At 35.5% G+C, this 25,226-nt stretch overlaps 1 protein-coding gene across 1 annotated transcript; it reads left to right on the forward strand.

The window, feature by feature from the left end:
* Positions 1-623: 623 nt before the first annotated feature.
* On the forward strand, positions 624-24,872 carry LOC136814915 (uncharacterized). The gene is made up of 19 exons (XM_067071339.1): positions 624-687; positions 8,196-8,316; positions 8,909-9,112; positions 9,824-10,630; positions 11,478-12,518; positions 12,805-13,758; positions 14,009-14,350; positions 14,922-15,040; positions 15,482-15,555; positions 15,835-15,983; positions 16,397-16,635; positions 18,494-18,640; positions 19,616-20,171; positions 20,375-20,582; positions 21,009-21,126; positions 21,970-22,120; positions 22,365-22,446; positions 22,861-23,279; positions 23,918-24,872. The coding sequence occupies exons 2-19, from the start codon at positions 8,241-8,243 to the stop codon at positions 24,028-24,030; spliced, it is 5,799 nt and encodes a 1,932-aa protein (XP_066927440.1). The 5' UTR covers positions 624-687; positions 8,196-8,240; the 3' UTR covers positions 24,031-24,872.
* Positions 24,873-25,226: the final 354 nt, after the last annotated feature.

Genomic DNA, 25,226 nt, shown 5'->3' on the forward strand with positions numbered 1-25,226 from the left:
GAAAAATAAAAACAAAATACACAACTACTATTATATGGCCAAGGGACCAACAAACTCAAACACATGATACGACCAACATGGCTACAAGAAGACTGGAATGTTGTCATGGAGAAGAAAAAACAAACCAGAAGAACTCGAGAAGGCTTGGTAACTTTTATTCACACTTGACCTTGCTAGCTAAACGGTTTTTCACGAGCTCTACTAGGATATCTTTTCTCGGAGTGTGACTTTCAAAAGAGAGAAGAGAGAAGTGAAATCATCTAGAATTGGCCCTATCCTTGAATAGATACCTACCCTAGGATAGGGAAATTACCACGCTTACCAGACACTGCTAACCCTGCACTCGCGACACGACAGAGTTATTGGTGTATAGACGATGGTACTCGAACTACACGGGAGGCAGTTTTGAACCTTTGAGTATCATCACCACACCACATGCAATGCCTAGCATACTCCCCATACTCTTTTATCAGAGTGACGGTACCCAGTTTCCCTCGCAAAGCATGGGGTCGACCCGGGCGAAGGTACATTCACTGAGTGACATTCAAAAGATTGTACTGATTTGTAGATTTCGGGTCCGAAATTCCAATGGACTCAAACATTGATGAACAAACCTGGATGACACATATGCAAATATTGATGGACAAACCTGGGTGGATTGAGAAATTTGTCTTAAAGCTTAATCAGGTAACTTAAATCACTAAGTATACTGTTTTGTTTTTTCACTGTGTAGAAATCAATAGGGTCTCTATTCGGAAAATAAAATCCTCAAATATCAAACGCTTTTCCTTACTGGTTATTATGTCTATTTTTGGATGTCTTGTAATTACATCAAAGCATGAGAGACAGAAAGATTTTTTTCGACGTACTGTCAAAGTTTTTCCTCCCCATACACGCTGTTATAAATTATAATACATCTCAGTTGTTCATGATATTGCGTCATAAATTCATATGACAAATACGTTTATATCATTATTGAATCCGCCATACTTAATTTGTCCCTCTGTGAACAGTAAATTATTTTGTATCTGTTTTGTCTTGTTTTGATTTCACTCTGTATTCGATCAATAAAACTTTTTACTGGGTCTTCCGGTTAAACCAAGGTCAGAAGGATTAGTGGGTTATGGTTGTGAATGACTTGAAATTGAAGCAGAATTGAAGCTTAGTCTTAAGGCTTAGGTTATACGACTATGTTAAAGATTTTTAATCAACCTTGAGTTACAGTCAAGAATTTTTCTTCCAAAATTTTCAACTGTTTAGAGATATTTTTATAGATATTTTTATAGATCAACTTATCAATTGACTGCCAACTGGGATTAAAAGCTGTTGGTTTTTCTTATGCATTCAGAAAATTGATACATTTCGAAATACTAGACTGTCGTCTTGACAGACGTTTTAATTATTAGTGTAAAATATGATCATTAATAAGAGAAAATGTGGAAGGTCTCTGCTTAGCGTATACTTTGTATCGCGTTTTAAGGTTTTGACTTTTTGTTGCGGATATGAAAAGCTTATCCATGCTTGATTTTCTTAAGGAAATTCTACTTTGAAAAGTCCTTGAAAAGTGGAGTGGGCTTACAAAAGGAAACAAAAACTTTACTTTAAATGCGTTACTGGCTATTTGGACTAAATTAAACTTGTAGAAAAAAAGGTTCTAAAAATCTAAATCTCATGTTTGTATCAGTTCTATTTCCTCTTTAGAGTTTTAAAATCATATGTTGTTATGTTGTGTTTCTTGGTGGCTTTGTGTTCTTATACGCAATTTGATAACGATGTCGAGGTATTAAGTAATGCATCTTTTGTTGTGTAGGATAATAATCCCTAAACAAGTTAATGAATAAACAACCTACTCTCATTAACTCCTTTCCATTGTACAATATGACTCAAATTATAATCTCCATCCATTTTAATTCAATTAATAACTTTTAATACCTTTTTTCCCAGTTTATAAGAACTAATAAAGATCAATATTAGAGTCTAGGCTATACTGGAGATTGACTTTTGTTTTTTTAGGATTTTTCAAGCTCTTGCAAGCCATTACTTTTGAGTCTTTCCATGGAATGTCAGCCCAATATATATCAGACAGACATTTTCGATGAAAATTGCATTATAATTACAAATATTGCCTTGTGGTGAATTCGTGTTCAATTTTTAAATTGAGGTATTTAACTTTCAACCATAATTTCTTATAAACAACTATTTGATAGCTTTTAATCGCGTTTAATGAAATCCATGTGATTTTTATACCATTTATTCCACTCTAAAGCAAAGAGGCAGACAAAATGTTGAGTGTTTACGAGGGCCGTGTTTACGAGGATTTCTTGATTTATGGCGATATGACAGACAATTCTATTTGCTTGGTTTGCAGCTTTTACCAGGAGTTATGAATCAGAAATTTCGTTAAAGGATTTTCCTGAAATTGTAATCTTTAACTTTAAATATTTAATAATTGATTTGTTGTATTAACTCATACCTCCAAATATTTTTTTGATGCTTATTTTTTTTGCAAAATATTCACCTTGAACCAGGGGGGGTCAAGCAGTTGATCCAAAACACTATGCCTGTTTTGACCGTGGTGGTCCATTTTCAAATTTCTATAAATACAGTTAATCCAAGAGTGGATTAACTGCCAAAGGGGTGGTCTCTGAAAGAATTCAGGGAAAAAATTGGACTTTAACTGCTTTATATGTCATTCTGTAAAATTCATTTATTATGATTCGTGCTAGTTTTGCCTCTTCTTCTGTCTTTAAAACGTCAAACTGCATCAAAGTCTTGCTTCTACATCGTTGGGGACACTTAAAGGCTGGGTAGGACTGGGCCTGAACCACAAGATCTAACTGACTTTGAATGGTTATAGAGCTAAATTGCGCTACATGATAGTACAGAACTAGTTTGAAACTGTATGGTATTGACACCTGCTGGCATGAATCCCATCTATAACCTCTATCAATACCTAGACCTCTATTTGATTCTAAAAAAGAGATATTTGAATCTTTTCTGAGGCATACAATAACGTTTGTTATAATTTTGTTTCTTACTGCCTTTTATCATTTTGATTAATATTCTTACCTGTTCATACTAGATTTATTTTCATAGTTATTCATATATACTGATTCATAGAAATATTACTTTCTTGATTATTTCAAAAAGAAATCCATTGAAAATTACTTAGAAAGTCGACCAACATCAATTAAAATAACTTAATGAATGTCAAAATACCCCAGTAGACTGTTTTAGGGGGTGGTATACAAAGATTGTGATTGAAAAACAGTTCATCCATGGGTGGATTAAGAATCAGGATGGGTGGGTGGTCCTAAAAATCAGTTACTACGGATGATGTTTTGGATCAACTGCTTGACCCCCCCCCCCCTGCTTGAACTCAGAATACACGTTTTTTTTTATTAGAACCTAGTTTATAAGAACATATAGGCTGAAATTCGTCGAAAAATTAAGAACATCTTAAGAACATGCCCAGCCTCAGTTTGGAAAAATGACAAGAAACTACAATTTTTTCCTCTTTTTAAGCAGTTTTAACCGAATTTAGGGGTGGATCTTCAAAATTCGAGAGTCAAATATTGTCCAAATTTTGCCAAATTTAAGTGCTCTTTATTTTGTATCATATTGTCGATTTAGAGTAGTCTGAAAAATTAAGAACGCATTTAAGAACATTTTAGGCTGAAAATTGCTAAAAAAAATAAGCACATCCAGGCTCAGCCAAATTTTAGGTGTTCTAATGAAAAAAACGTGTAATCTCAATGCTGGAAAATCTTGACGCAGCTTAATTTGATATAAATGATATGGTAAATTTCAAAATTTCAAATTCTCATATTCATGCTTAAAAATCCAATTTTGTTAAACAGAATTGTCGTAACAGAAATCCTAACTATTCTGAAGTTTGAAAAGTTTTTAAGTTTTTAGTAAGTCTTTTTAGTGTGCTTCAAGATCATATTTCTGACCTTTTAATCTGCCTCTCATTTCAGACCCACCTATTAGTGGTTTTAAACTGAAGTGTTTTTATCAGGAATATATGTCAAAACAATTTCTTACAATATTTGATCAAGCTTTAAGATAAGGATTATATTTTATGTCAATAAAGTACTCTGTTATATGGGTTCTCTGTTACTCTGTTACACTTGATGATTCAATGAAATGAAATAAGTTTTTGTTCTGTTTTTTTCTGTTGGTTCAAATGGCTGATTTCCTCTGAGAGTATTTTAGGTCATCGTTTTTGGTTTAATTTCAAGATGTTTTTTTGAAGTTTAGAATAAAACATTTCCTTCTGTTTCCTTGATAATTTTTTGTTTTGGAATTATCTTTGAGTTTTGTGATAATTACTGGCTGGACAAAATGTTCATCATTTCAAAAGTTTGGATCAAAATGATCGCTATTTTGTCAATGTTTGAGCGAATAAAAAAACTCACAAGAACCATTTGGCCCATTGACCTTTCTTTTGAACATCAAAAAAATCCTTTATTGATAAATTATTACCTGTCTATGATCAGCTAAGCTGGCAACCCGGATATCGGTTCGCTGCTATGGAAACTGAATAACATTAAGTTTCCAACTGTCTCCAATCATTATCTCTTAGTGCAGTTTATCCTGGAGTCCAATAGTCGTCCTCTATGGCCCCTTCCTCGACTTTAAGTCAATTCAGAGTTAAGAATGTGGATATCAAATCCATAATTCAGTTTTTCCATACAGTCACATCTTTATTTTGGACGGAAATTTAGAATGAGATGTCTTTTTTGCTTGTATACATAAAGTGTCAAGGGTCATATGTTTTCAAAACATAATTTATCTGTTACGAGAATTGGTGGAAATCGTTGGCATGTTGGATTCTCATTTTTTATGGCAGATTCTTGTTTTGTATATGGAATCTAGGAACCTAAAAATGTATTTTGAATGTAAAATGACAGCAAGATTGACATAAATTTTCAAGTGAGAGAATTTAATGTAACAAAGTACCTTGCATTTTTTGACTCAGTGTTTGAATTGCAAGAATTTTAGCTGGATAAATCTTACAAAAATGGTATTCTCAAATTAAGAAGCTAGGGTTTGATCCCTGTGTAAGTTAGGTAACCTAAGTTCGTATGCTACTACTTAGATAATATCCGATGTGCTATATCTGGAAAGATATCAGCAAATTTGGGTCCGTAGTTTTTAAGTTCTAGATTATGTAATGTTTATTTGTGACGTCATCAAAAAGTCGGGGGAGGATTAAAAAAGTGATTATTTAGACAACAGAGATTGAGATGGAAAAATCTCTAGACTCTGTGTTGTTTTGAACCTAAACAGTCGTCTTTATGTCATCTACCTAAGATAGTGTTTCGTGTTTGACGTAGTACAGTTGTTTTTCAAAACGTTTGTACGGCGGTGGGTGTTTGACAGAAGATCTCAGTATAGAAACATCATGATTAAAACTTTTAAATGTTTAGAAACATGGGCTTTGGTACATTAAGAGATTTCGTTCAAGTTAGTTTTCCAAATGATTTACGGATTTTGTTTTCTAAAAACGACCTTAATTGTTCTGGAGTTTTTCTGATTGGTGTAGTTCTACCCGGGGGAGGTACGGGATGTGCCGATGGTCAGAGTACCTTTTTGGACCTACCTCCGGGTACCCCGATGAAGGTCCTTTAAATTAACCAATCGTTCGTTCGTTCGTTCGTCTGTTACCAGCTTTTCTCGGGATTGGCTCATTACTTTTTTTCTGTTTTTTGGCACAATGATGCAAAAACTGTTTTTTTTTTTGCATTTTCTCGAGTTTTTATCATTAATTTTTTGCTCAAAGATGCGTATTAACAATGCCCAAAACATGGCGATTTTTGAGTCCGATCTTTGAGAAAAATTTTTTCCGGCCGAAAATGCCGGAGATATGCCGGAGATATGCCGGAAATCGCTGTTTTTCTGGATTTTCATTGGAATTTTTCCTTATAATTGGTTGTTTTTTCATTCAAAAACATTATTAATAGCAATGCCCACCATCAAGCATGTTTCCATTTTCAATAAAATTGATTTTTGAAGCCGGAACTATTTAAAAATCGCCGGAAAAACCTATTTTCGCCAGAAAGACAGTATTTCTTGAATTTCTCGAGCTATAATTTTTAATGAAATTTTGCACACTGATGCAAAATGACAATAGCGAAATTATGTACTTGCACTTTTGAGGACGGTAGAGTGACTGAAGCAATTTCGAATAACCCGCAGTTCTGACCCGAAAAATTGAGGACGGTAAAAGTGCTGATTTACCGTAGTCCTCAGTCAGTCATGATCTAGTCAAATTAGAACCTTACCGTCTCCGTCGCAGAAAAACACATATACATAAACTCGGTAATACCTAAAATGTGACGGAGCCCGATTTTCAAAAAAAAATTTGATTGAAAAATGATTTTTTGCAGAAAGCGCGTATTCACAATGCTCAAAACATGACTGAGTTTGATTTTTGAGAAAAATTTTTTTCCGGTTGAAAATGCCGGAAGTCGCCGTTTTTGCAGATTTTCATTGGATTTTTTCCTTATATTTCTATGTAGCAAAGTGTACTAAAGATACACTTTAGTAACTGTGTAAAAATGTAGGTAGGTTTCAAACTAACCCTTCTATTATTTTCTTTATTGCCAAATTTACTTTTATGGCCTCCGTCAAAGGAGGGGGGGGGAGCAATCCTCACTTTTTTGCAGACTAAATTTGTTTGAAAGTAAAAATCCTGTTTTAATCCAATTAAATAACGTTTTATTGTGCTTTGAAGGTGCAAAAAGTGAAAAATTCGAAAATTTATCCCCCCCCCATCACTTCAAACGTCACGCCGGATTTTACAAAATTTTCAATCAAGACGGTCGTCGGATTGATAGCATAGACTTCTACGCAGTTGTTTACCGTAAGATTCGAGAAGGTTTTGATCATATTTTAGAGTACATGAACTAATTCATTATTCCTGCTTGTCTGTGTTTGCTTTCGTTAACAATCTATGTTCATAGATTAATTGTAGAGTTCAGTTGTTTCTAGGCGTTCCTAGTTGGAGAAATTCCACACTATAGGGCTCTCAAAAGCACTTGGATGAATGAGTGCTTTGGTCCTAGTCAAAAGCTTCTCATATCATATGCTTTCCAGGTGGATTTGAAACTAGTTTTTGATCCATAATTCAGAAGCATTCTGAAGTTGTTATTATGCCGTATGTTGTTATGAGGAAGAAAACGTTGTACGTTGTTGGGATTAAGTATACTGTAGACCCTTCGACTACTTTAATCGTAGAAATTTTAGCGAGAGTAATTTTAGCGTATATTAGCGAGTCAGGAAAATCTTGATTTTTTTTGGATCTATTTTAGCGAATCACGATTTCAAAAAGTTTCGCGTGGATAAATTTTAGCGAATACTTGTCTGAGAAAATTTCGCGTGGATTAATTTTAGCGAATCGCCATTTCCAAATAACTTTTTGAGATGTATTTTGGTGAAAGTTCCAGATATAACGGAGGTTCGAGATAAGCGTGTGTTTTTAAGCCTACATTTTCTTACAGAACTCTAGGGACCGACAAAAATAAATATCTTTATTAGTTTTCGCAAAAATCGTAAAAGAAAAAGAAGAAAAAAACTGGATTTATTTTAGCGAATTGCGTTTTTGAAAAATTTAGCGCGGATAAATTTTAGCGATCTGTCGATTCGGCGTGTTTTAGCGAGATTAATTTTAGCGAAAATAGGGAAAACTCGCTAAAACGCTAAAATTAGTCTCGCTAAAATTTCTACGATTAAAGTAGTGTAAACATTTTGGTGTATTTTCTCTCAACAATAATGACTCAATGACATGCTGACGTCGTCATTATTTTTCTTTCCATAAGAAGTTTGAGATTTAGAGTGAGTTTTCTGAAAGAAAATATGAATGGCTTTAGTATAGTGGATCTAATTTAGTATGGTAACCCTTCGGTAATCGGGGATCTGAGCGCCAATGTTTTGTACAAGATTGTTGTACAATACCGTGCAATTTTATAAGGCATCCCCCTTCCCCCTTACTACAATCCCAGCCGAAAAATTGTAGCGGCTGACCGATCCATCAGCATTGTAGTAAGGGCGAAGGGGGAAATTGTTTTTCAGTAGCAATGATTCCAAAATTATCAATATATTATGCACGGTATTATAGATGCTATCCTTTAAAATTTATTCTTCAGACTAACTTATTCTTTACATTTTATCCTCTTCGTTCTTTACAGGTAAAATAGAAATGCATTGATCAGTGACTCCTCAATTTATCAAAAATGAATCCCTTCATTACACTGTGCTGTAGTTTGGTTCTTGTTTTGTACATCCCAATCGTTATTGACGCACAAGAAGGTAGTTTATCACTTTCTGCATACCTGTTTTTTGACTTCATCCTAGAAATGGGCTTTAGTTTGAAATTAATATATGGGGCATCTCTGAGCTTTGAAAGTAAACGAATTCAAATGGGACTGTTTTATAGTATGAAATAAACGAATAGGACATAATATTCTCTTTAAGCAACTCCAATTTTCGGGTCAGACATGGGGTTTCTTAGCATTCTAGCTCATTTTCTGGGATAATTTGCTTTGATCATCCCTGATATCACACCATATTTTTTGCTTGGGATCAAGGGCGTTTGCCATGGTTAGATTGTCTAAAATGCTGTTTCTTCAGAAGATGAAAGTAAAAAGAAAATCGGATAATTTAAGGGCTTGAGTCTCCTTAGCAACTCGGTTGTCTGTAAGAAAAAAAATGTGTACAAAAATGTAGTCTTGTACGTTTTATGAAATATTCTAGAGATCACATCTGGCTAATCATCCCTTATACACCATTCAACCCTAAATATCACAAAGAGATTCGTCAACCCTAACCTGATAAACTCTAGTCCAGTGTCCTAAAGCTTCAAAGAATTGATTATGTGTTTAAATCGTAATTCAATTTCTAGACTTCAATATCTTGAACCCTCCAACGTGCGAACATCTCGGAGACTTCTGTGAAGGTCGGGGAAAGCTGACACCTTTTGTAATTGATGTTGAAGCAAAGACAGGGACAGTTGTTGGAACAGTGCAAGCTTCATTGAATAATCAAAATGCTCAATATTCCATCATTGATGTAAGATTGTTGGATGAGAAAGATACATACAGTAAACGTGAGTAAAGTTTCTCCGACTTTGATTTACAATCCTACAATGATATGTAAATCAAAATTGGAGATTAATGAGAGTTTTTCGATTTTTTAAACTTTGTTTTGAAGGTTCGAATATAACAAGTTATAAGACCCTTCTTTGTTCCTTTTAAAAACTATTTGAGCAAAAATATTTATTACCTTTCTTATTGTTTTCTATTTAAAGTGATAGTAGAACTTTTGCTACCTCTCTCTGTTCTAGCCTATTAATCAATTTTCACTTTAACCCTTTAACTGCCGTGCGTATTTTTTAAGGTTCGACCTATTTGCCACGGAAAAAAAAAGAAGGTTCGATCTATTTGCCGATGCCGACATGGGAAAAAAGTAGCGATTTTGACTTCATTTTCTGAATAACATATGAAGTATCAGCCAAGGACTATAATTTTGAGTTGAACATTGTAGAATAGTTATTTTCCAACATAAAAAAGTTTGTAACTATTCATTTTTTTCATTTCAAACCACCTAATACAAAAATCTTGTAAAAAATGATAAATTTTTGGCAAATAGGTCGAAACTTCGCATGTCGGCAAATCCCGACAATGACAAGGAAATCGAAAATGCTCATTTCGGCATATGCCGACATCGGCACGGAAAGGGTTAAATCATTTTCAAGTTTAAAGCAAGTTCAGCTCTCTATTCTAACCTACGAATCGATCTTCTTTCTTTCATTTTATAGCTAGGTGGTACAACACAGCTATCCACGTCAGTCGGGACGACTGCAGCGAAAATACGCTGGAAAGCTACACAAGTTACCGAAAGATGTTTTGCATCGATCACATTCGTGGTACCATCTTTACAACAAAATATTTCAATCTACCAAACAAACAGAAATTGAATTTTTATATGCATTTCCGGGCGCAGCAGATTTTGAAGACAGAATATCCGGAAGTCGCCCCTATCCCGATCAAAGTGACGTCAGTTTGTGATTTAATGTATTCCCTCCGTTCAGAATTACAAAAGTGCAACAATGATACCGTGATGATAACGAACGATAAAGACGCGAATAACCCGAAAGATTCGTTAGTTTATCGATTCGAGACTTTCAAAACCGATCACTATTTAACACAACTTAATATTGATTTTAACCAGTTACCGAGAAAGTCACCGCCTGAAATCGAAGATGGCCACCCTTTGAAGTTATGGGTTAAAATTAATGGCCAGGAACCAGAAGAAATAGATATGTTGTACCGAGAGAAAAAAACAGAAGCTGCTTATTTGAGCTATCCTGTGAAAGTTGATAGTCAAACGACGATTGAAGTCAAACTACATACAGTTTACATCGAAAGTGGGGATTTTAAAAGCTCGCGTTCACTTCGAGAGAAAGTGGTCACACTTGTATTATTGGAAAGTCGCGATTATTGCACCGGTAATACATATTGTGTCCTTCTGGCGCAAAAGTATATGAATGACGCTAGACAACTTCAAGCGAGATGTGTCAATATTGATGAATTGAGTTTTGGACCAAAATATGGATTTTGTCCAGGTAAGACTAATAACTATAGTATTTTGAGTAATATAGAAGAACCAGACATACATTGTTCAAGAACTACTAATTCTTACACTTCTCTAACTTATATACACATATATTACTTTCTTATCGTATACTGTACGAGGCTACTTGTAATGACTCAATGACAAGTTAGCCTAGTTAACTAAGCCCGTATTCACAAGGCTAGGACACACGGCAAATGGCAATATAGCGTTTTCGGCGCTTTAAAGATTTTAAGTTTGCCTTGGAATACTGTTATTCAGTCACAACTTATCATCAGATCTATCCTAGTGACTGAATCAATCTAGCTTAGATTTCTAGGCTAATTACAAGTAGCCTAGTAGTAACTATTTGGCATCCAAAGACCTATCAATGACATTCAGCGATAGAGCATAAAAATACAACTATACTTACAGTTACCCATATACACTCACAATTAGAGAAACACCAGTATACCCCTCGTACCACTTTAATATAACTGATACAAGTTTAAAACTAACCAGCTAATAATGAAGCAGCTAATAGAAGTCGTATAATAAAATACTTCGAGGGGTATGCAAACATTGTTTAGCAACTACTAATGCTTACACAATCGTATTACTACATATACATCAATACACTAATACAAACGAACTAACACCAGGCATCAGTTGATCGTCGGTGGAAAGTTTTCTATTGATTTTCCAATTAATACCACCTTGTGCATGAATATATCCCAACGATGAAACAAACGTCTAACTAACTACAACAACTCTACACAAACACTAACACACAAACATTATACACACTAATACAAAAACTTTTAAATACGACCAAAGGAACTTTCTTATATATTTTACAGGTAATTCAACAGTACCCAAAAAACAAAAATTTGTTTTTCAATACGATTCAGTCAAAGATTCAAGAACTCCGACACTCGTTGCTACAGACTACCTTCCTTTCCATAATGGTGGCAATGATTACGTCATCAAAATAAAAGATATAGTCAGTAATATGCATTATAACAAATACAAAGTTCTGACGTCTACGGGGCATGAAGATTGCACTGAACACTACTCAACTGGATATTTGCCTCGATTATTTTTTTGTATAAATGAGTCAAATGGTAAAATCTACAACACAAAACTGATCGATCGCATCAGCCCGGATGAGCGGTTCGAAATCACACTGAATATTACACGAAAGAAAGAAGCATTCCCGCATTTCCAGTTCACAACTTTGATGAAATTAAGTCTCCGGATTTCATCACTTTGTACTCGGCCTTATTCTCTTTATCGGACACTTTCAATGCAGTGTCAGGTACCATGTGCATATATCGCTCATTTGGTGCCGACACAAAAAGATCACAGTTTGATGCACAGTTATAACGTAACCGTACAAATCTCGAGAGCGACCTATCCGTCCAATTTAAACTGTCCGCGTAATGGGATATCCGGTCAGAAATATTTTATTTCACATTTAATTCGAACATCAAAGGCCCCTACACCGAACCCAAGCGAACTGGGCGACTTCGTCCGATTCTGGTTGAAAACGGACTACCAAAAAACACAAGCATCATATTTTCTCCGGTTGGAACAAGCCGGTTTCACAAACCGTATCATATACACTGAAGGAATGCATTTCGTTTTCTCAGCCACACGTTATTATCATAAAACACAAAAAGAAGTGGAGTATAATTTTGATTGGGCGAAATGGGGCGTTTTTCTGATCCCTTTTAAAGATTATTGCCTAACGGGTGAACCGAAATGCAAGAACGCTTTTAAAGAGTACGATTTATACACACAAACTTTATCGTACTCTAAATCACCAGAAACTAATTTTAAAGTCATGTGTGGAGACCCTGATATGCATGGTTTAAGAACATTATATGGAAATTGTGGTAGTGAGTATGATTTTGAAGATGCTTTTTAACGCAATAAAATTTTACTTTTGGAATTATCAAAGTCGATCTCCAGGCTTGCAGAGAGAGATCTCCTGGCTGTCAGGGTCAAAATTGCTGTACTCGGTAGCTTAATTCGGAAATCTTATTAAGTCATTCATTTACCAAATAGTAAACGGTCTAAAGGTTGATTTTAAGAAAAAAGAATTTTCCGATATGATCCATTCAACTCAACTTTTTTTCTAAGAGTTTTTTTGGCCAATTCTTAACGATGTTTCTTTCTTTTCAGGTTACCCAAGACCTTCTATATTGAAAACGGAATACCTTCTTGAGAGATCTGGTGGAGCTTATAGTCAAGTGGAAGTTATTCCTGGCCAGGCTGCAATGTATGCAACCCTCTCCTACCCGATGAAGTATGAGCTACTGAGCGTTACAGCTGCTAATAACAAGACTTTTGATACAGTAGATGGACGGGACATTAAATCACCCGAAGGCTGCACCCAAAGTAGTCTCCCCAAAACTGCCCCGCTAAGTTTCTTTTGTATCAATGAAAATACTGGAAGAATATACACTACAAGTGCCATAGCTGATCAGCTGAATTCCGATGTCGAATTCCGATTTGAAGTTCGGATTTCAAACACAACCATTTATCCGATTCGGGATCAGACGGTGGATCTGGTTTTGACGTCGATTGACCCGTGTAAAACAACAAGACCCGATTACGAAGAACTTAACAAATGTGTGAACTATTCTTCAAAGCCACTCACAAATTCTACAGGAAATTCTTATCATTTTGAAATGCCTACCAACTACCAACGTATTGTTGCTTTAAAAGTGCCACTTTCAAATTTACGTATGCAGTCTAACGTTGCCAATAAATTGAATGTTAGTACGTTCATTCAAGGATACAACAGTGACGGTAACGTCACATTTAAGTATAATTCACCGTATCAGATTTACTACACAGAGGATGTTTCGTTAGTCATAAACGCCCCTGTATCATTTGTGGGCGGAGAAGTGAAATCATTGAAGATCACCCTGATCGAGGGTGGAAGTGAAACTGAAATTGAAAATATCAAGCCAACAAACTCAGACGATGTTTCTCTTTTGTATATCAACAATTTTGCATGTACTGCTGATTGTAAAGCACGTTTTGAGAGCTGGAAGAGCAAGGTTGCAGAGCTACCAGCCAACTGTCAATTTGATCGGATGTTTTACAACCGAAATTTTGACGTTTGCACAGGTATTATATTTTTCCGTTTTTCTTAGTTTGGTTTTTGTGAAAACCCACGATATTTAGCTTGTCCAGATCCTCAAAAGCGATCAATTGTCTCGATTACTCTTACCTTTGATTTTCCTTGATTATCACTTTTGTATATCACTCACGCATCAACATCGCTGCCTAAAATATTCTAGGATGCCATGCTCGCGAGGTAAGGTTGGGACTGTGAAATCGAGGTTTTGTTCATGTATCATTTTATATCTCTTTTAAGCTGAGCGGCCAACCTTCCCAGACGAGTTACATTTCAACACAGATGAACTCATCGTAGACGCACAAGTTCTCATCAAGAATTGCTCCTACATCTCACCCTACACATACTCGACTAGCTTCTGGATCAAGGATAACAAAAAGATTGATACTACGATTGTAATGAGTCGCAAAAGACGTTCTATGGACCCTGACGCGTTGCCTAACTTACCAAGATATAACGTAGACGATTTAGTGATTCGAAAACTTAGTTTAGCTGACCAGGGAACATATAAATGTGGAGTACGCGATGGTGACGAGAAGCAAAGGGAATATCTTTCCAATAGTATTTTCCTCGGACTGAAAGGTAAACGAATTTTGATCATTTGATCATTTAACTTCCGAAAATATTCCGAAAACATTCCGAAACACTACTAAAATTAGCCTGTACCATCCCATAGCGTTTTTTATATTGTTCTGTTTAGCTAAAACGAATTTGTATACAGGCTAGTATTGAACATCTGTGTAAAGTCAAAACAACTCGTATGAAAATGCAATAGAATGTCCAGACATTTACATTACACTCCCTTCTCACAGACCCGCTAGGATTTCTTCAGCAAGTTGGGTTAAAAATAACGGACTGAAACCCGTGGGGATTGATGTTCCCATGTTTTTTCATGGCTCGGGGAATCGTATTCCATTGTTTTCAAATCAAAAACTTCAGTGAGGTTGAAAAATAGCACAATTGTTTGCAATGTAGATTTGTTTATTTGAATATTTTCAGCGGGGACAAAATTGGTGGAGTATAATTTTCCATTGAGGACGACTTTTTGGCCAATTTTTCCAGTCGGAATATGTTCCAGGTCTGTGAGAAGGGGGTGCCGCATTGCACGGACGTTCAAAAATTGATAAAAAATGCATTTTACTTAATTTTCTAGATATTGCGAAAACTGACGTCAAAATTACTTTGGTCGACACCGAAAACCAAGTTCAACCAAATACACTGGCTGATAAGGTGAATCATTTTTCTTTAAATTTTGATACATCATTTGTCCCTGTTTGTCCACTGGAATAAAAAAAAAGATATTGAAAATTACAGCGAGAGACTAAAATTTGGATTAGTTCGAATAATTCAAGTTCGTATTAAAGAGAGTTGATTGTAAGTTCATTTTGATGTCTTTTTCAAATCTTTGATCATCTTTCATATACCTGGGAAGCAGTTTTTAGTTCCTACTGTAATTGTACTGTGACTCTAGCATAACGGTTCAGAAACAAAAATAACCTTAAGTAGATTAATTTTCGCGTAGACTTTTCGCGAATTGGTCTTTTTTTCACCAAATTTCTTTCATTTTCCTAGGTGTTTTGGCCGAAATTCGGATTTTAAATTTTTCGCTCGATCACTAAAAATCACGAAAATTTGTCCACGCGAAATTTAATCCACTTAAAGTAGACAACAAACTGTTTTCCTTGATTTGAAATTCTATTTATTCACATACAGTTGAAAGACATTATCAATGGTGACCGAGAATCGCCGAATCTGAACTTACAAGTCGAATTTCGTGACGTGACCAGGTAAGAATTGATCATTTATTACTGGAAACAACTTTTACCAGATAATTATGTCTTCTAGTCACGTTCAACATCATTTCTACACATGGAACACCCATTCTTTTCCTAGCCCCTGTCCCCCGATTTCAGTTGTCTTGAAGCAATTTATTAGGCATCTTAGACGAGAAAGTTAATAAATTTTTTATATTTCTAGTTAATATTGTACACCGTCAAAGTTTAACTGAGAGCTTGAATTCATTCACATAAACTTAAAATTTAAAACACTCGCGTTTCATTTTTCAGAGGTGGTTTCGCAACTTTTGAGTTCCGTATCATTTACGCCGGTACTCGGGCAGTCCGGGAACGTTTTTGTACGGAAATCAACTCATCCAATCTACGAAACGGACTTTCGACAGAATATAACGTTTTATCGTTTGATATCACACATCAAAGTAAGTATACACCGATTCCTTGTGACGTCATTTTCACCCACGATCAGTCCTTTTTGTAAGAAATGGTAGAAAAATATGTACAGGATGATTTAGTAACACCTTGCTTAGTGTCAAGGCTTTTAAAGTATTCCCGTTTCGACCTGTGCATAAGTTTTGTGTTTGTTTTCATTTCGTGGGTGAAAATTATGTCAGTTAGGAACAGACAGATTTTGTTCCTAACTGGATTTTGTCGAATCGGTCTATTCAAATTAGTTCTTGCATCATCACCGCTTTTTCCGCTAAATTTTGGCGAAAAGTAATAATAGTAATAATAAAGTAAGAACATGAATGGTAAAAACCAGCATTTTTCAGAGTAATTTTTAATCTGATTTCTCAATTCAACTACAAAACCTAGCATTTATTTTCGTTTTCAGGCTGCTGCATCGCAGTGACGGAAGGTGACGTCAATTTCCGTGGTGTATATTCATTCCCGTTTACGTTAACGGGTCATTCCGTATCGTTTAAATGTCAATACGGACGTATGGATGGTACGGAAGAGTTAGTTTATCGGGCATGTCGCTCGAACACTGTTGGTACCTCAGCTTGGGAGAAATTTGACATTTCCGCTTGTAGACCGAAAACAGTGACTTCAGAGAAACTGATTGAACTTCAGGTTAGTTTTTCACTTGAATTACCTTTTCTGAAGGTCAAGTGAAATTTATACTGGAAGACTCAAAATAAACTGAAGAAAGATTTAGATGCAATGTTTGGGGGGGGGAGGGGTGTCAAGTTATAAGTAGGTTTTTACGTTATAAGGAAGTAGGTTTAAGGAATGGCTGTTTTGTAATTGTGGGGGGGGGTGGGTGTCAAGTTATAAGTAGGTTTTTTACGTTATAAGAAGTAGGTTTAAGGAATGGCTGTTTGTAATTTGTGGGGGGGGAGGGGTGTCAAGTTATAAGTAGGTTTTTACGTTATAAGAAGTAGGTTTAAGGAATGGCTGTTTGTAATTTGTGGGGGGGGGAGGGGTGTCAAGTTATAAGTAGGTTTTTACGTTATAAGAAGTAGGTTTAAGGAATGGCTGTTTGTAATTTGTGGGGAGTGCCAAGCAGTGCCAAGTTATAAGTAGGTTTTTACGTTCACACTGATAAAAAGATAAAAAAGAAAAGAGAGATGAGAAAAGTTAGCAAATAAATTTCTCATCTCGTAATCTGAATCGCAGACCTCTATAGTGAAGAACTGGATAAAAATTCTCAATTTGAATATACCTCAGTGGGCCTCCTTTGATAAGGATCAGTGCGACAAGAGCTCTACTAATGCCTTTCTTGAAACCAAATTTCTTGATATCATAAAGGCGATAAAAAAGCTCATAGAAAAAAGTAGACTATGCTATAGTCTAAGTCGAATCACTATCTAAGAAAAAAGCTCAAAGCCGAAGAAAATTCGCAAACGGGTTTTTTTTTACCGAAAAGGGTTTACAGTCGGTAGAGTTGCCAATCTCTCTTCAAAACTCTCCTGTCGATTTTTTCCGTATACCGCCATAACGCCATACCGCCATATTTCCCCGCCTTCACTAACACTATATCGGACGATAACATCGTCTAAGAAAAAAGCAGAGGGGTGCATCGTTTTTTTACATTCACATAATTGAGATAAAAAGAAAATCATGCGCACTGTGGTTATCGGAATTCTTATCGCAAATTTTCAACCGGGCTTTCGAGAATTTCCCTATTAGTAGATTAAGAAAACCACAAGTAGTTTAGTAGCTGTCTTTCATAAGATGGTTCTCAAACTCTTAGTAGGGTTGAGTAAATGATAATGTCGTCTATGAATACGAAGACGCAATTTTTGTACGGGCTTTTACTAGTCCAGAAGATAAAATTTAGAAAATTGATATGGATAAGTGTATTAAATTTGTTTAATCCTGAATTTAGGGAATCGCCGGAAAACATTAAGACATAAAATCGCACATTTTGACTAGGACCTTATCGGCCCTTTTTACGCCGGCTCTTATTCCGCCACAGCCTTATTTTAGGTATACGCTAATTAGGGCCGTAAATAACGCCAAAACTTGTAAAAATCGCTATTTAGGCTTCAAAACAGTAATTATCAACTAAAATTTACATTAAAATGTCATCTTTAATATTTAACTGTTGAAAATTCCACTGAAAATCATTGAGTAAAAAAATGCATCGTTTTCATTTTCGTACTGTCTCAATGTTCAGTAAAACCTTATTTTAGACAATTCTTTAATTTTTAACAGTATTGAGGCGTTCAAGTTCTACATAAATACTTTTTAGAACTACTACTAATCGTTCATCAATACTCCAAACCCGGATGATACGGTTCTGTGGGTCAATGTTTAGTAAAACTAACGTTGGCTAAGACGTCTTGCAAGTTGACTAAGTTATGTACGTAACTTCCGCCGTGGAAGCAAACGTTCCATTTGCGTATGGGGTCGCTTCCATAATGGTGGATTTTCCTTAAAGTTACGTAACTTTTTAACAACCTTTAGAATATTTATTTATTTTTAGACGGTAGAGAATACAGAAGACGCGTTGATAGTGTCAAGAAATCTCAGCGCTATCGTCAACGAAGGAAATCTGACAAGTCGGTTTGACGTGGAAATTGTGACGGATATTTTGAAAGTTGTCGTCGCTCAAAATGCTTCAAGTACAGAGGTGAGCTGATGATTTTTTTAGGAAGTTGTTATTCAACATTGAAGTTTACGAACCAGTTTCAACCATTATTTACCCTATTTAGCGTTTTAAAAAGTAGACTACTTTCCTGCCTTGCTCAATTAACCTGAGAGTTGTGGAGTTTTCTTAACGCGACACGCTGAAGCTCTAAATATCGCTAAAACTAACATCTGAGGAAAATGGCCGATTTGTTGGGCCAGAAAATACATAATCTGTTATCAGGTTATGCTCAATGAGCTAGAGATAAATTTTAACTTTTCTGCTCATTTAAGCATTAAAGGGAATTTCCCTTAGCGGTGAACTGAGAAAACCACAAGTAGTTGAATAGCTTTCTCTCGTAAGAAGATAAAAAAGGTAGAAAGATTTGAATTTTTGATGACGATTTCGTCGATAAAGAATTTTTGTACTGACTTCTATTAGCCCAGTAAAAAATAAAAATGAAGTTTTAAAAAAAAAACTGAATAGTTTTTGTTTAAAAAAACTGAATAGTTTTTGTTTAAAAAAACTGAATAGGAACAAAATACAAAGGCCTTATCTGTAAAACTCGACATCGATTTTCTGGATATGATCAGAGATCTTGGATAATCTTTATTGCTTAATTACGTGTTCTGTTGATTTGCAGTATGTAATGAGATCAGGCTCATGATAAGGGTCTTTCTTTTAAATCGGTACTAGAAAAGTTAAAAGGTTTGTTTTTAAATAAGAGTGATGTCATTTGCTTGACCATTAACAAGCTTTTTTGTATTGGATTGACACATATGTGGTGCAAGATTGACCAGAAAGTGGAAAAGAAAAAACATTTTTTTGCTTATATCAGCACAATATAACAATAGGCAGACACTGTCCTGATATGAAATATGTGTGATATGAAACGGGAAATGTAAAAATAAAACCTTTAATCGTTGCTTCACATTTCATTTACTTTTCAAGGAAATTTTTTTCTCATTTCATCTGCAGGTTGCGGAGAACGTCATTGCGACAGTAGACGGTGTGTTGGACACAGAGGAAGAGATTCTTATCGAATCCAACGAACAAATGAGCACCTCGTCTAACATTCTTTCACAGCTCGACACTCTTGCTTTAAATCAGCCGGCAACCGAAAATGCCACAGTTATCCAACGTCGGAATATTGGGTTCGGTATCTTGAGACCAGATTCAACAACCCCGATTTTGATTAAATCGCTCACCGATTCAAATTCAAATTCAACTCAATTCTCGATTACCCAAACTAATGAAACACCAGATGAAACAGTAGATGCCTCGATTATCCTGCCAGCTGAAGTGGTTGGCAAGGCAACAAACAGACCAATATATTCTTACCTTTTCAAGAAACCGTCTTTCTTTTTATCCAAAAATGGTAACCTCTCCATTCAGAGTATGGTTTTATCAGCTTCCGTTGATGACGTCACAATTCGCAACTTAACAGATCCAGTGAAACTAGGTTTTCAAACCAAGAAACCAAACGTGACGGGATTGGTCAATACGTGTAAATTCTATGACATGGAAAAACAAGGTATGGAATTATGAAATCATTCCAGGCCTCGTTTTCAGAGTTTTGTTGCCAAGGTGCTTAAACATCATCATATTTTACGGTAGAGCTGGAAGTGAATTCCTGTCTACTGACTGGACAGAGACATTGAATTGTAATGTTTGATGTATCTGGTTCGAAATTTTCAAGTCTCAACAAAGCAATACAGATTTTCTCAAAATTTTCAGATTGGTCGACTGAGGGTTGCCGGACCATCCGTAAGTTCGGTTCAGATGAAGTGAAATGTGAATGTGATCATTTAACAAACTTTGCAATCTTATTGGACGTTTCACAAACTGGAGCAAACCCATTGGCTCTTCAAATAATCACGTGGATTGGTTGTGGAATCTCATTGGCTGGCTTGTTCTTGACCATTGTCACATACATGGCTTTCGCGTAAGAGTTTGTTTTAGTCACTCTTCATTTTTTCGGTCGTTTATTGCCAAGAAATGTTAAAACTTTTTTACAACTTTTCTGTCTGTAAAATACGCTTTGAAATAGAAATTTCGTAAATCTAAATTCTACTCTTTACACTTCTTCAGAGTACTCCAAAGCCGGTTTCAATTTGGAAATTTTCCTGATAATATTTATGGTCTGAAATCCGCTCCCTTAAATTGACGACAACATGTCTTATTTATATTTCTAATAATTATTACAGAGTTTTTTACAGTTAGGCACACACTAGGTCTCTAACCTGCTCTTCTTACAAATAAGTTGTTTCCGTAATGGTGCTAAATTTCTTCAGATAGAGTTTTGTCCTAGTACTACCTCTTACTTTCCACCTAAGATACCCTTTCATCTTTTTTTATATTCTATTCACAGTAAATTACGACGTAAACTTCCACCAAAGATTTTGATCAACTTATCAGTTTCACTCAGTGCGGTCCTCATCATCTTTTTGGTGGGCGCCGAAAAAACTGAACCCAGAATTGGATGTCAGGTCAGTACAATGTTGTTATTAAAAGATATCCGGGAAAATGTGCTTAGCTACATTTTCTATTTTCAGCAGAAAATCGTTTTTCTAAATTTCCCAGCGAAGTTTTTTCAGTGTTTAGTCCATGTGAGTTTACTGTTCTCCTGCTGTGCCTCCCTATATTATTCTTACTTTGGGATGGGACTAAATTAATTGGCTTGAAATAAGCACCTGTCATCTAAGCTGAAGGTGGGATTCTTCTTATCTTTTTCAGGTTTTTGCAAAATTTGTTTCTTCAAAAGCGTGCATCTTTTAAGTTTGAGTGTTGAAAGATCTATGCGTTGAAATCATAATGCAAAGTATAGAATTCCTTAAACTATGCTAAACCCTAAGAATAAAACTTCAAGGGGTAGCTGCTGCATAACTCATCGATCCCACCGCAATTTATCACGTTTTTCTTATAAGAACGCTCAAAGTTTTTGAATCCTTCTGTTGTTCTTAACTTTTTAAGTTTTAAGCCAGAAGAAGTTCTTAACATGTTCTTATTTTAACCATTTTGTGAGTATTTTTATCCAGTTTTCTAAGAAGTTGGGTGTTTTATGATTTGCAAATGTTCTTATAAAGTTTTTTCTTATAAAAGACATGTATCAACTTTGACTAGCAAGCGTCTGTCTTTCCTTGGACATAGCAACGTGGGAATAGTGCTTATAAAGAGTTCTTATAAATAATAGAAATTGCCGTGGGAGAGTGGTTTCGAAAGACAACTTGTTGTATACAGTGAACATACCGCCATATTTTCCCGCCTTCACTATCACTGTAACGGACGATAACATTGTCTAATATCACGTATCTTCTTCTGTTTGCTTTCAGGTGGTGGCTGGTTTGTTGCATTACTTCATATTGACGACCTTCTGTTGGATGGCTATTGAAGCGTTGAATTTATATCGTAATTTCGTAAAAGTGTTCAGCGGTGGAGCCAGTAACTTCAGATTCATGGTCAAATGTTCAATATTCTCATGGGGTACGTATGAGACTGGAGTCACTCAGTTACACGTTTTCTTATAAGGACATCCAAGATTCTTGAAGCCTTTGGATAATCTTAATTATTTGACTTTATGTTCTTATTTTCCCCATTTTGTGAGTTTTTTGTCCATTTCATTTAAAAGAGAATAGATAATCCTTCAATTATTTCACAGCAATTTTTCGAGCTTTTACACACATAGTTTCAATGAATTTCAAAAACTTTTCATTTCTTTTTCAACAAGGTCTTCCAGCAGTAGTTGTCATCATCACTGCAGTTTCTAAACCTGATCACCTTGGACCTGCTGATGAAACGCATGCACAGTTGTAAGTACTCTTTACTCTCTACAAAGTAATAAAAACGGACACCCCTGTCTCACTCATTTGGCGAGAATAATTAGCCAGTTGTAACTATTGGAAAGGGATTTCACCTAATTCTTTACAGTTCAAAAAATCAAGTGGTTTATTGTTAGTTTCATTATTTGAGAATTGAGTGTTGCATAGTTTCCGATGTGGATGAAATTTAAAGGGCGGACGATTTCGAGAAAATTAATTTGATACTGTGCTACCGAATTAGTTCTGTCTAATTATATCTAAGAATATCCGTATCCGTAATCGTAAACAAACTCCTATATAGTGGGTATTATGTCAATATGCCCAGTTTTTAGCCCTTCAGAATTTTACTTGATATTACTTCTTACAGCGGAAATGTTTAACTAATTCAAAATTCTCTCTTTTTAGTTGTGTTGTGCGTGGGATACCATTTTTCGCAGCTGTCCTGTTGCCTGTTGTCTTGGTATTGCTAGGCAACATGATCGTCCTCGTGCTTGTGTTACGTGCAATCAAAGATGGCTCCCAACTCGTCAAAGACTCCAAAGCAGCTAAGAACAAGAAAATGACTCAAGCTCGAATCGCCTTCGCTTGTTCTGTCTTACTCGGGTTAACATGGGTTTTTGCTATCTTGGCGATCGGCGAGTTACGGGATTTCTTCCAATGGTTGTTTTGTATTTTCAACTCGCTTCAAGGTTTCTTCATCTTCATCTTTTACACGTTGAGAAGCACTGAAGTGCGCCGTGAATGGAAACGATTTTTCGGGTTCGGATCGATGGAACGTACTTCGACTGGCAGCTCCAGTAAATACAACTCTAAATATATTTCAAGTAAGTTGCAATTGATCGGACGACGAAAATCATCGGAATATCGGATTAATAATAATCGGGTTACTGGGAAACAAGAAAAAGAGAAAGAGTTTTTAGTTCGTTTTCATTTTAATTGAACTAGGATTTTATCTATTGACATTTGGTTACTGTAATAAAGCGAAACCGTCGACGGCGAAACATAGTTATACTGATGGCCAACACACCATCCCAATTTATTCAGTGGATAAATCCACTAGCTAAACAAACTCACTAGCTATTACTTAATTCGTTCATCTTAATAAAAAAATTACAGCCTACCCAAAATAATTTCTCATAATCATAAGCTGTACTATGAAACATTCTTCATATAATGCCATAACCAGCTTAGTTAACCCTCTATCTCCAATTCGAATCTCAACAGTTCGAATGCTCTCTATGATTCGAATTTTCTCTAAAGTTCGAAGAAAAGTGTTGTAGTCTCTTAAATATCGAATTAGAGAGAAGCAACTCAAACCTTTCAATATACGGATAATTTTCGGAGAATTCTCCAATAACACCTTTGTCATTATTATTTTACTAACATCAGCATCAATAATAACACCTTTATCATTACCCTACTAACACCGTACTAACCGACTAACTTCTCATTTGGTTTTCAGTTTACCGGCTAACGCATGTGTCATCTTTGGTGTCACGCAAGAAATCACAATCTTCAAGCATCAACAACAATGATGATGACAAGCAATCCATCAAGAACAAAAACGCAAAATAATTTAATTTTTCTCACCCATCCACACTCTCTCTTCTTTCCCACAGTGGGAACGACAATTTCTATCGAAAACCCAATGCAGATAAGAAATCCAGTAGGGATCCAGTAGGGTTTTTCCAAATAATTCACTTTCTTCTCACCCACATACTCACAAATCCGGTGAGACTTCTTCCCGCGTAGGCAGGGCTGAAAAAAATTCAATCAAAATCTCAATGGGGATGGAAATTCCGTTCTTCTCAGGTCAAAAAGTCCAGTAGGGATGGTTCTTCCATTGAATTTTACATTGGGATGAAAACAAGCTCAATTTTCCAAGGTGCTAAAATTGTATGGTATTTTTGCCATCGGGGACGGAATTTGACCGAATCTTCCAGCGGAGTGGGGGCCTGTGACACAAGGGTGCACTATAACATATCGCATTATTCGGGCTAGGCCGTAACATTCACATTTTAACCTGGGTCAGTATAGGGATATAGTTCCATTTAACCGCATAGTGTTCGAAATAACGTGGTCTGTTTTTATAGGCTATAGAGTTAACATGGCCGGTATCCTTTAGAGCATTATATAGTCTGAAATCACAAAATTATACATAACTTATATTTAGGGGGAAAAAAGGACCGAAAATCTAGTTTAGGGGATTAAATTTAGCTCCTTAAGATTTGACAAGAAATATTTTCATGACACGAGCAAAATTTGCTTTACTTTAATTTCATTAGCTGATGGAAAAATTTGAAAAATATTGTATTATAGTAGTGAATGCACAGTTGTATATATTTCGAAGTTTTTATGGTAAAGTTTTTCTACTGTATTCTGTAAGATATCAATTTTTCGATATGTTTTGATAAGTATATTTTTTTGCATTTCCTGTAAGGGGTGAAAAATTTCCAAAAATATAAAAAATATAGATTAAAACGAACGTAACGTGAAGAGTTCAATTCCAATTTATGTTATAAAAACTCCAGCTCCAAATTTTGAGACAATTATGATTAATGGTATTTATAATGGTCAAACTTACATGAACAACACCCAAATTTTACCCAGACTACTCACAAATTTTAAAAAATTACAAATTTGAGCAATCGATTTTGTTCATATATCTTAGAACCCTTCGAATAAGAGAACTGCTATATGCTATTTTTCCTTCAAAAATATTGTTTCCTATTCTTTTTGTTCTGTTTATACGAAACAAGAAAAACAAAACT

The sequence above is a fragment of the Clytia hemisphaerica genome, unplaced genomic scaffold (assembly GCF_902728285.1).
Source record: "Clytia hemisphaerica strain Z4C2 unplaced genomic scaffold, Clytia hemisphaerica genome assembly, whole genome shotgun sequence".
Taxonomy (NCBI): Eukaryota; Metazoa; Cnidaria; class Hydrozoa; order Leptothecata; family Clytiidae; genus Clytia; species Clytia hemisphaerica.